This window comes from Citrus clementina, unplaced genomic scaffold (assembly GCF_000493195.1).
Source record: "Citrus clementina cultivar Clemenules unplaced genomic scaffold, Citrus_clementina_v1.0 scaffold_5, whole genome shotgun sequence".
NCBI classification, from domain to species: Eukaryota; Viridiplantae; Streptophyta; class Magnoliopsida; order Sapindales; family Rutaceae; genus Citrus; species Citrus x clementina.
In genome coordinates this window covers 36,459,577-36,470,760 of record NW_006262201.1, presented here as the reverse complement: position 1 = coordinate 36,470,760, position 11,184 = coordinate 36,459,577, and the positions used below count along the sequence as shown (strand labels likewise).

Sequence of the window (11,184 nt, the reverse complement as noted above, 5' to 3'; positions counted from 1 at the left end):
ACTTCTCGTTGAACCTATTCAAACATATGAAAAATTTAAATTTTATATTTATTATACATTTTCAACAATCAAAGTAGGCCAACAACTCGGATTGAATTGATGTGTACCTTCTCCTTTTATCTTCTCGTCTGTCGCAGGGCTACATATTTTCAAGACTAGGCTTTTATGATCTGTTGGGTTGGCCTTTATAATGAGATAATATAGAAACACAACGACGATTAGCGTCCAAGCCCGTCTAGCTCAGTCGGTAGAGCGCAAGGCTCTTAACCTTGTGGTCGTGGGTTCGAGCCCCACGGTGGGCGTGTTGCTTTCTTTTTTGTTTTTCAGTCCATTTTTTTTTAACCAGCTTTGATTGTCAAAGTGGCCAAAGCTTTATTTATATGCTTGTATATAAAAATGAAATACCTTTTATTTTTTTAATATTTCTTTATAGTTTTTGGTGGGTTCTACTTCTATGGACTGTGGAGCAGGCTAAATGTGAATCTGTTCATCAATTGTTCAAGACTCAAGAGCTCACCATAAAAGCAAGCCCCGGATGACAAATTGACAATTGGAGAATGATTACTGGGTTGGTTGGTTCCAAATAAATTTGTTTATTATAAGTGTCAATTTTCTTACCCTGCCGACATATCTTTGTTTGGTTCCGCTTACAATGTTCTATTGGTCCATTAAAATTATTCTTTGGTGTATGACATTGATGTTCAGTCAAGATTGAATAATTTTCTCACTTTTCTAGTTTTCTTATAATTGTAGATGTTACTCCCTGCTTGTATTTAAAAGGATGGGGCGCACTAATTTCACAAGGGCATTATTTTGTGAGCATTATGACCATCTTTGTGCAACATTGATGTTTTTATTGAACTTTTTTGTTTTTCTTGATTGGGATTAATTTTCTTTAACTACCACAATATTTTATAATGACCATTATTGAATCAACTTAAGTTGTGTGCGACATTATTATGTATTGTTTTTTATCAATTAAATTATAATCATAGTATGTACTATGTCAATTTCACTTAAACTTAGACTCTTAATTGGTACCATTTTAAAATATGGTCGATATTCCTTGCTAAATGTGAGATTACCAACAATCATATTATTTTTTAAACAAATCCTCCAACTACAACACTCTTCTTGCAAATTTCTAATTAATAGAAGATTGTACAAATAATTAGCACTAATTTTCTCTAACTACCAAAATAATTATCATAGTTTATTATTCCAATTATTGAATTAAATTAAGTTTGTGTGTGATTTTATTATACATTATCTTTTTTTATCAGTTGAACTTAATTATCGTATCATCATATGTATTATATCAATTCCACCCAAAATTGTACACCTATAAAATACAGTTGATATTCCCTACAAGACGTGAGATTACCGGCAACCATAATATTCTTAGACAAATCCTCCAACGCAACACTCTTCTTACAAGTTCCTGATTGATACAAGATTATACATTTAATTAGCACTAATTTATGTTGGAATAAAAAATAAAAAAAGGTGGTCCTTGCACTCTGATACAACTGGGGGCGACAATGTTTAATTAATCAATGACATAACCTATCATAGTAGCAGTAGTTACAGGTTCGATGACAATGAGGATTCATAAAAATGAAATATTATTCAATTAAGAGAGGACGATGTTATTAAAAAAATTAAAAAAAAAAAACATTATAAAAATCTAGGAAAGCCGACGTTATAGCTGCTTTAAGGAATCTACAGTTTCGTTCGTTTGTTGGGCATGCGGCAAGTTAGGTTGCATTTGCAATGTCGGACACATTATTATTTTCCACGCTTTGTAATGCTAATGGGTCCACTTTTCATTTGTTTTTTTTTCAAATACTAATTTATTAAAATTCATCTTCTATTCTATGTCCCCTCCTCTCCCTGTGGTAATGTTTTTATGTCATTGTAAATTTGCTACCGATTTTTGTAAATGGATTTCATGCGCCTAATATTAAATACATACGGTACATTTATACTCTTGACCTATTATTTCTATTGTAAAATGTGAAATCAATTAGACTATCATTTAGAAATTTTAAAAAAAAAAACCACTTGGCCTTTGGTCCAGTGGCCAGAACTATATTAGTGATTTGTATTTTCTCGAATATTAGAGAGGATAAAATTTGGGCAGTACTATATAAGAAAATATCAGTTATAATCTCATACACACTGAGTTGTAATCTGAACATTAGTTTCTTATAATTCAAAAAAAAATTTAGAAATTAAAAAAAAATTGTTGGACATGAAATTGCTTAGTATTTATAAGTGAACGACTCATGATTCTAAGGTGTATTAGTTATTAAATATTTAAATACATGACATTAAAAAAAAAGTCATAACTTATGATGAATGTTATGATGCCAAAGCTTTTATACCATTTAGTTTTGAAATGTTCCTCAACCAATAAGAATGTTGCTATTTTTTGTATGAGTATCTTTTATTATTAGATTCACAATACTTTACTGTATTAAGGTACACATTAGTTGGTTCGCCTCTTATTAAGTAAAGAATAAATCAATTGTTTAAATTGGAGCGAATAAAATGTATTTACGATGAAATGGAGTGTTGGGTTAAAAAATAATTGTAGGTCACATCATCATCATGATATTTATGTTGAAAAATAATAAACAAACTGTAATTAATTTAAAACATATTATATTATCTCACGTGCACTCTATAGTATCTCTTATTCAACTTTATAGTACCTCTTGCCCAAGGCATATATCAACTTTTCAAAATTTATTATCGATAAAAAGTATTAATTTGATTGAATAATATGGAACTACATTTGTTGCATATATAGTGTCGACATTGTTCTTGTTTATTTATAAACTTAATTAAAATATATTTTTTAAATAAGTAAAATTAATTTAATTGTTATTATAGTTTATAATTTGTTGTCCAAAAATAACGACATTGTGTAATACACACCGCTGTTGTAAAGCAGTCTACCCGTCTTAATTTTACTCGGCCAAACGTGTTTGGCGGTCGAGGTTCAACGGGCTTTTGGGCAATTGGGGCGTTTCTCAATCCTCGTCGCTAAAAAAGTTTCCACTTTGCGTAATGACTGATGGGTGGAGATGAAGATGAAGGTTGAGATGATGAATGATGAATGATGATTGATGATTGATGAGCAAGTCCTGCAATGGGACCGGGTACTAAAAGTAGTTCTCTCTATATACAAGGACTACCTTGTAAATTACCAAAACTAAGAATTTAAAATGTCCAAACTCCCGCAATGGAAGCCGAGATGCAAGTTAAGAGATTGTCTTGTCCAGCGAATCACTTTATCACTACGCCAAGTTCCGTATAAACTACTCAAACGAACAAATTATATGTATACATAACATTATGTGACGTCAATACTCTCAAAATGACTGTCCATACCCTTTTAGCCAACAACGCAACATTTACCTGATTCATAATTATCCTTTAAAGAGCATTTATTTAAATATAATGTTTTGATTTTCTTTATGGATAAGCCAAATCTAATTGTTTGAATTCATACCTCATTTAATAATAATAATTATTTTTTTTTAAATTTACCAACCATTTATCTGTATGAATTAATAAATATTTTTCAAAAAGTCAAAAAGAGGAGGAATTACGGGAGGAGATGGTGAAGTTTTATGAGTGATGATGAAATGATATTCACTCATCACTTGTGCAAGGATTGCCATATTCACCACACGTGAAACTTGGTATAATGCCCCCACCAAAAAAAAATGATGTTGTTTCTAGAGGAAAATGGCATCAGAGCCAACAATTTGATTGCTTTACTCACATGGGTATGAAAAAGAAGATGATGCAGTTTCTTAGAGTAGCAATGAGGAGAGCATCTTGGGTCTCAGAAAAAAAAGAAGAAGAAATAATACTTATTTTAGCTTTGGTCACCTTAAATCACGAGAGTTATCTTATGCAATTTGCACAATGTTACGCGTAAAATTACTAAAATCAAGTTCACAAGAAACAAAACGCATCAAGTTGGCGTCTAAATAGCTAGTTGAATTAGAGATTAGCCTAACGGGAAATAAAATGACAAATCTAAAGTCATCGACGCGGAGGATAAATGAGCTAAACAATGCAAAATCATATATCAGGGTTATTTGGGTAATTTCATAGGGATTAGCCGGTTAATCGTCCAAGGCAACGGGCACTTGCCGGTGGATTGCGTGGCATAGAAACAATGAGATCAGAAATCAATTGAGGGCGGTACAAGATTCAAATTCTGTAGTGGAGACAGAAACTTGAAATTAAGTTTCGAAGTGTCAGTGGAGTGAGAGTCTCGACGGTTATAATAATATTTCAAAATTTTCTCTTTCTTTGCTTTAAAAACAGAACAACAAAAGAAAAAAAAAAAAAAAAAGAGAGTTGTAGTAGCAGCTACTCCTTAATTCTATGATCCAAGGCTGAAGCTAAATAAGCTCTCTTCTCACTCATCATCACTCCCAAAAGCTAAACTTTAAAGCAAGAAAGTTCCAGATCACGAGGACACTTTCGTCATTTCAATCCATCCTTCATTTTTTTCTCTCCTTCTCTTCGGCCTAAAACAGAGCCACAGTCCACAGACACAGTGCGCTGTACAGAAAACTTGTTGAAGAAGAGCGTCTCTTTGTACTATTTTTTGGATAAGTAATTTGATTATTGAAATGGAGAGAAGCACTCCGGTGAGGAAACCGCACACATCAACAGCAGATCTGCTCGTTTGGTCCGAAACTCCACCGTCTGATTCCCCTGCTCAGGCCTCCTCCACGCGCTCCTCCGTACGCGGACAAGTAAAGCTCATTTTCTTTTTTGATTTTGTTGCTTTTTTACAACTTCGTCTGCTTATTTTTTACGACTTTGGTTGGCGTGGTGCAACTGTAGCCGTCGGATGGGATCAGTAAAGTGGTTTTTGGGGGTCAGGTGACGGATGAGGAAGTTGAGAGCTTAAACAGAAGGTGAGATCTGCTATTCATTCCAAATTTAGTTTTATTTATTTACTTTTAATTTTTTTAATGGATAATAAATGCGTGTAGATGGTCCTAAAATTTGTTTTGTTTTGTGTTGTTTTGTTTTGCTGAAATATACACGCATTTGTTTTGTTTGTTCTGTCCTTTGTCTGTAGTCGTCATGGATTTTGGTTTCCATTAATGTTTTACTTGTCTTTTTCTGCAACGGTCTTTCGATTTTTACTTGGATTTGACTTTGAATATTGCTTGTGAACTTATGATTATATATGTACTCCTTATTAAATTTGCATGAAACTTATAATCTTTTAGATGTTTCAATTTATGATGAAAAAGCATTACTAATTAGATTTAGCTTGATTAATCCTGTTGATTTTAGATCTATCAAAGGAGATCTGGCTGTGGTATCCTCGTTAATATTAGTAGGTTTGATGAAAATCAGTATTAGACAGAATGTTCACTTGGGAAGATTCACTTGTGGACTAGAAATGTATGTTTTCTAAGCTATATTTTGCTGCCTTGGCATATCTTTGTAGTCCAAAATGGCATTTATCAATCAGGAAACAAGAAACCAATACAACTACATATCAATTTTTTACCAATTTGTCAGATAGTTCCAATTTAGTGTTTGCAATTGTATGGCTGGCCATTTAAAAGCTTAAAACATCAAGGCACGGAGAAGTGATAGTGGGTTGTTTAGCAAAAATGAGATGGAATGCTCATAAACTTGTTTCTGTTTTCCATAAATGCTTTTTTTTTGGGGGGGGAGGGGGGGAGGGGGGGGGGGTGTCAGTGTGTCCTTAATATCAGTTTCAGCTCGATCCAGCAACTTTGGTGCAAATAACTGAATTAGATGGCTCCGTTAATATAAAGTTCTGTATTTTATTATTTAAGTGAAATAAACTTTTTATCTCTCTATATTTGGTTCTGTTTTTATGAGAGTATTAAACTACCTAAGACTAAAACCATTGATGTTCTACTTTGCAGGAAACCTTGTTCAGGGTATAAAATGAAGGAGATGACTGGTAGTGGCATTTTTGCAGCTGGTGCGGAAAATGATGAATCAGAATCTGGTAGTGCAAATCCTACTCCAAATAACAAAACGGGACTACGGATGTATCAGGTATCTTAATTCTTGCATTTGAAGAATTTCTGTCGGCTTAAACTGACTATTTTCTATGGTGATGCTTGGAATTGTTAGCAAGCAATTGCTGGAATCAGTCATATCTCGTTTGGTGAGGAAGATAGCATTTCACCCAAAAAACCTACTACTCTACCTGAGGTGGCTAAGCAGCGTGAGCTTAGTGGGACACTGGAAAGTGAGTCAGAGGCAAAGTTGAAGAAGCAGATTTCTGATGCTAAGAGCAAGGAGCTTAGTGGACATGATATCTTTGCACCCCCTCCAGAAATTTTACCACGGCCAGCGGTGCGTGCCTTGGCATTGAAGGAAAACTTCAACTTGGGAGACTCTGCTCCACAAGATGTACAAACATCTGTCGGAGTCCTTACCGTGAGTGATGTTTGGATGCATATACATATTTCTTTGTTCTCCCTCTCAGCTCCCCTTGCCCTGCCCCTCCTTCCCTTGCCGTGGAAATTTTAGGATTAAATTGAGAGGTTGCATAGGAGATCATGCATGAGCCAAGTACATTGATTGAACAACTTCTTGGTTTATATTTTCTTATAAAAGACGAAAAGAATAGAAAAACTTCTAGATTTATTCCTAAAAAAAAAATTGAAGTTATGCCATATTTAGGCTCCATTAAGCCATTCATAACATTGTGTTTTCTTTTGGAGGGTTAAGAAGATTGCATTGAGTGCCCAGTAGTAATTTTGTCTGCTAGGATGTTTTAATTGATTATATTCTTTGCCTTAACCTTTGTTGTTGAAGTATCTGTGGCACAAATTGCACATGGACTTGTGGTTTTGCCCTTTTCAGTTCCAACTGTAATATGTGCTTTTCATGCCGTTTTTCCAGTTCTTTGATTCTCTGCTTCTTTATTATTATCTATGTCTATTTTTTGGCTCTGTTCTTTTATTTTAATGGAATTCAAGTATCTAACTGCATTTGACCCTGGATTTAACTTTGTAGCCTGCTGGAGACCAGAGCAGCATAACTTCAACTGAGGAACCTGTGATGAAGACGGCAAAGAAAATTTACGATAAGAAATTTTCTGAGCTATCAGGAAATGACATATTCAAGGGTGATGTTCCTCCATCATCTGCCGAGAAGCCACTTAGTGTAGCAAAACTACGGGAGATGAGTGGCAGTAACATTTTTGCTGATGGTAAGGTAGAGTCTCGAGACTATCTGGGCGGAGTACGCAAGCCTCCAGGTGGCGAGAGCAGCATTGCCTTGGTTTAACTTGTTAGGTCTAACAGGGTTATTTTATCTACCGTGTCTGGTGTTGTGTTATTCATCGTAGTACGGGTGTGTGATTATATTATTTGACCGTCCATTGTGGGTTTTGGGAATCTTGTTCTATTTAGGGTTTTTAACATGTTGCCTGAGCTATGGACTTTCTTCCTAATTCGGTTTGTTTGTCCATATTCTTGTGCTTTTCAGTGCTTGTTCTAGTGAAATCTGTCGCCTGCTTACCATGTCCAATTTTATTTATTAGTGACACATTATGATTCTAGACTTTTTTCAAGTTCCAAATCTGTTCAGCATTAACGTGTATCCACGTTAAATGTGCAAGTCAAAGTCGCTCGATACGTTTTATTTTCAGCATGTTTCCGAACCTTTCCAAACCAATGAATGGCCCGGTCTTGTCGGCCCATGCAGAATGGGATCTTTAAAGTCTTCAAGGTTCTTCTACAAAATAACTACAGCGAATTGGTGCGGCAGTTACAAATGCAATTGTCATGTCACGCTTTACCACTTCACATTTTAATTTATAAAAATCAGAAGTCGTGCTTTTTAATTTGGATATTAACTTGTAATTTATAAATTACATTTTATGTTAGCGTTTGAGTCTAAATTTAAGTTTTAATAGATGTCATATTTATCCGATAATAGAATATTAATCTAACAAGTTATCAACATTCATAACTATATAAATGAGTTACACGTACAATTAGAATTCAAATTAGTTTGTTAACTTCAACATTGAATTTAAAACTTTTAGCATAAATTTTTAGCCATCTATGTCATTCAATCCAATGGTTACTAGTTTACATAACTACTCTCCATATATAAGGGCATTAAAAAAACAAATTTTAATTCACCAAAAAATTAAAAAAAAAATACAATTTTTAATATATTAAAATATGTTTTTTTGTATTTTAATAATATTTTTACTAAAAATGACTATACACACACTAAAAGATACTCTAATAGTCTAGTATATATAATTCTTCTTATTAATTTGTTTTTGTTATTAAAATGACATTTATACTTGAACCATCTCTTTCAATTTTCAAAATCAACTTCTCTACAATAGGCGCCTACTCTGTCTCGGCCAAACAACCCTCTCCTTTTACGTGACCTCTCTCTGATTTCATCTGTCTGCTTACTGTGTGAAGAACTGAAGATTGAAGCCTAAAATTATAATTATGTTTAGACACATTTTTCTTATATTTTTTGTGTCATTTTTTTAGAACATGTGATATGTTATTTAAGCAAATGATATTTTATTTGAGATTTATAGTTAGATGTCTTAAATTTTATCACAAATTTTTTATCTTAAATAATGTGTCATCCATCTAGTGAATTGTGAATTTTCATAAATTTTAATATATTATTATCATTAAAGTAATATTAAATGTCCCAACATTTATTATAAATCTCACATGCGATGGCAACACTACCAAGTAGATTCACAATTTTTAAAGTAACTCATTGCATAATCAACTATCTGAATATTATTTTAGATGTAGTTCTCTTAGTGACGGACGTAGCTTTATTGTTTCATTTTCTTTTTAATTGTTATGTAATATATGAGTTAGTAACATCAAATACTATTTTTCTCTTTATTTATCCCCTATTCAATTTGTATATGATAACAATCACAGAAAATTTGTGTTTCAATTCAAGCTAATAGAATATATATATATATATATAGAGGCCAAGTTAAAAGTAATCCTAACTATCCCTCGGGAAGGGATAAATCAATTTAATTTTTTTTTAAACTTCGGAAATACAATTTTTAAACCATTGAACTCATAAAATTTGGTGGTGATAAATGAGTTGATAATGTTAAATAGAGTGGGTTATTTTAACTTCAAATTTTGATATAAATTTTGAGGTATTGATTTCAAGCAATCAAATGGTGGATGAATAACCATCACTAAATGGTACTTTACGTTTTAATATTTATCATTGAATTATTGAAATCAATAGCTTAAGATTTGTATCAAAATTTTAAATAAAAAAAAACCTAACCTTATTAAATATGTGTGGATTCTAACAATAGATGAACGAAGATATAAACATTAATTTTCAAGTCCTTATCATTAAATTAAGTAGATTCCAATAAACAAACAATTTAGACACAGTTCTAAGTAACGAATTTAAGTTAAGGGAACTCTCCGGATTAAAATATTATTTTTTTAAACTTTAAAAATCAAGTATTGCATATTATGATATTAATTGTTGAAAATATATGTTTCAATGCACATAAAGGTAAAGGAAATTTAAATTATGGTGCTCTTATTATTTTTGGCATGATTCCACCCATGGTTTAAGACCATGTAACTTATGTCTTTGCTCGAGATAAATGGCTAATTTAGTAATGCTGTAACTTTTAAAACAATTGATGTCAGGTGTACTGTAGAAATAATTAGTTATGAAAAAAATCAATTAAGTGTTTAGTAAAATTTATTTTCAAAAGTTTTTTAAGTTTTAAAAAGCAGTGGTATGCATTTTATAAATCTTATTGTTAAATTGCTATAAAAATACAAATGATTGAAATAGATACAATATTAAATAAAAGTTTACCTACACATTTATAAACATATAAAAATTTTTTTATTGTTTATATATAATAATTGATAATTAAAATAATAATAATTAATTTTTTTTATCATCTCAATATTATTGGTAACAATATTAATCTCTTTAAACTTCTTCATTTAATTTCGTAATTGAATAAGGATAATTTTGGATTTTTATATAATATGTGGAAATATACATGGAACTGTAATCATCAGAGTAAAATTAATTCTTAAAATCAGATTTCAAAAAGAAATTCATTTCCTACTTTTCAAAATTTACTGTAGAATAACTGATTTTACCAAAAGTGATTTTTTAAAAAATTTACTAAATACTAAAATTAGTTTTTTAACTTTAAAGTCACCTTTAAACTCTCAAAAACAATCTCAAATTGGCCAAGAAGTAAAAGACTTTGCATTAGGCCCGAATATGCGAAAAAGAAGAAAAAAGTAAGCTTATTATTTCCTTAATCCTTTTAATGGCTTTAAACTTGAATCGTAATTGCTGAATAGAGAGAAGTTATTTTAGCTCGGGGCTCGACCATGGCTGTAAATTTTTAACGATGTAACAAACTTGCGTGGCGTGCTTGCAGCAGCCACCTAGACAGCTATTGTACATATTTCCTTCATATATATAGGCTATGGTTTTGTTTTGTGCGTGCTACTGCAGTATTGCCGAGTGACAAAGGACTTGAATGTAAATTTTTCACCACTGCTTGTCGTCTACACTCTACGGCTATCGCCTATCCGCCATTATCATGTAACGGCCAGCGGTAATTGTCTTTTTTTTATTTTTTTTATTTTTTTTCTTGCTTTCTTAAAGTTTCCTTCAAAAATATTTATATAAAAAAAAATTACAATGAATATAATAAAAACGAGTGATAATTAATTAGCCCCTTCACTTGACGTGAATAGCAAGCAAATTCGCCGAATCTGCATCGGCTGGGAACTTTTAAAGGAAGGCTTGTTTGCTCTCCATTGGATCATAAATATAAAACGCGGTCTTTTTTTTTTTTTTTTTCTTCTTAATTCTTTAAATAAAGTATACCCGCTGCATGTCACTAGTCAAACACTAAAAAGGGGAAGAAAGGGACTCGCAACAGAATCCCGGTCTCATGATTGATTACCTTCTCTGAGAAGTTATATGGTGAATTACTACTGAATTGCGACCATTTTAGTTTATTATTATTATTATTTGGGGGCTTTTTGCTTTTCGGCCTAGGAATTAATTTCGAATTTTCAAGAGCTAAGTTAACTTTCCCTGTCAAATTATTAATTAATATGCAAAATA

At 32.1% G+C, this 11,184-nt stretch overlaps 1 protein-coding gene and 1 non-coding gene across 3 annotated transcripts; both read left to right on the top strand.

Annotated features, from left to right (window-relative positions):
- The first annotated feature begins 229 nt into the window (after positions 1-229).
- On the top strand, positions 230-302 carry TRNAK-CUU. Its single transcript has one exon. It is a non-coding gene; the product is annotated as a tRNA-Lys (tRNA).
- A 3,407-nt stretch (positions 303-3,709) lies between these two features.
- On the top strand, positions 3,710-7,557 carry LOC18042577. 2 transcript variants are annotated; one of them, XM_006433940.2, is made up of 5 exons: positions 3,710-4,787; positions 4,879-4,952; positions 5,949-6,084; positions 6,163-6,471; positions 7,054-7,557. In XM_006433940.2, the coding sequence occupies exons 1-5, from the start codon at positions 4,662-4,664 to the stop codon at positions 7,324-7,326; spliced, it is 918 nt and encodes a 305-aa protein (XP_006434003.1). In that variant the 5' UTR covers positions 3,710-4,661; the 3' UTR covers positions 7,327-7,557. The 2 variants fall into 2 exon arrangements, with proteins under 2 accessions (XP_006434003.1, XP_024040271.1); XM_024184503.1 differs by lacking the exons at positions 3,710-4,787; positions 4,879-4,952 and adding an exon at positions 5,277-5,451.
- The last annotated feature ends 3,627 nt before the right edge of the window (positions 7,558-11,184 follow it).

Excerpts from the sequence above, each read along its gene's own strand:
- LOC18042577 (XM_006433940.2), top strand. The coding sequence starts at position 4,662 with ATGGAGAGAAGCACTCCGGTGAGGAAACCGCACACATCAACAGCAGAT. Across the intron at positions 6,085-6,162 it reads CGGGACTACGGATGTATCAG|CAAGCAATTGCTGGAATCAG; the intron begins GTATCTTAATTC and ends TGGAATTGTTAG. Across the intron at positions 6,472-7,053 it reads CATCTGTCGGAGTCCTTACC|CCTGCTGGAGACCAGAGCAG; the intron begins GTGAGTGATGTT and ends TTAACTTTGTAG.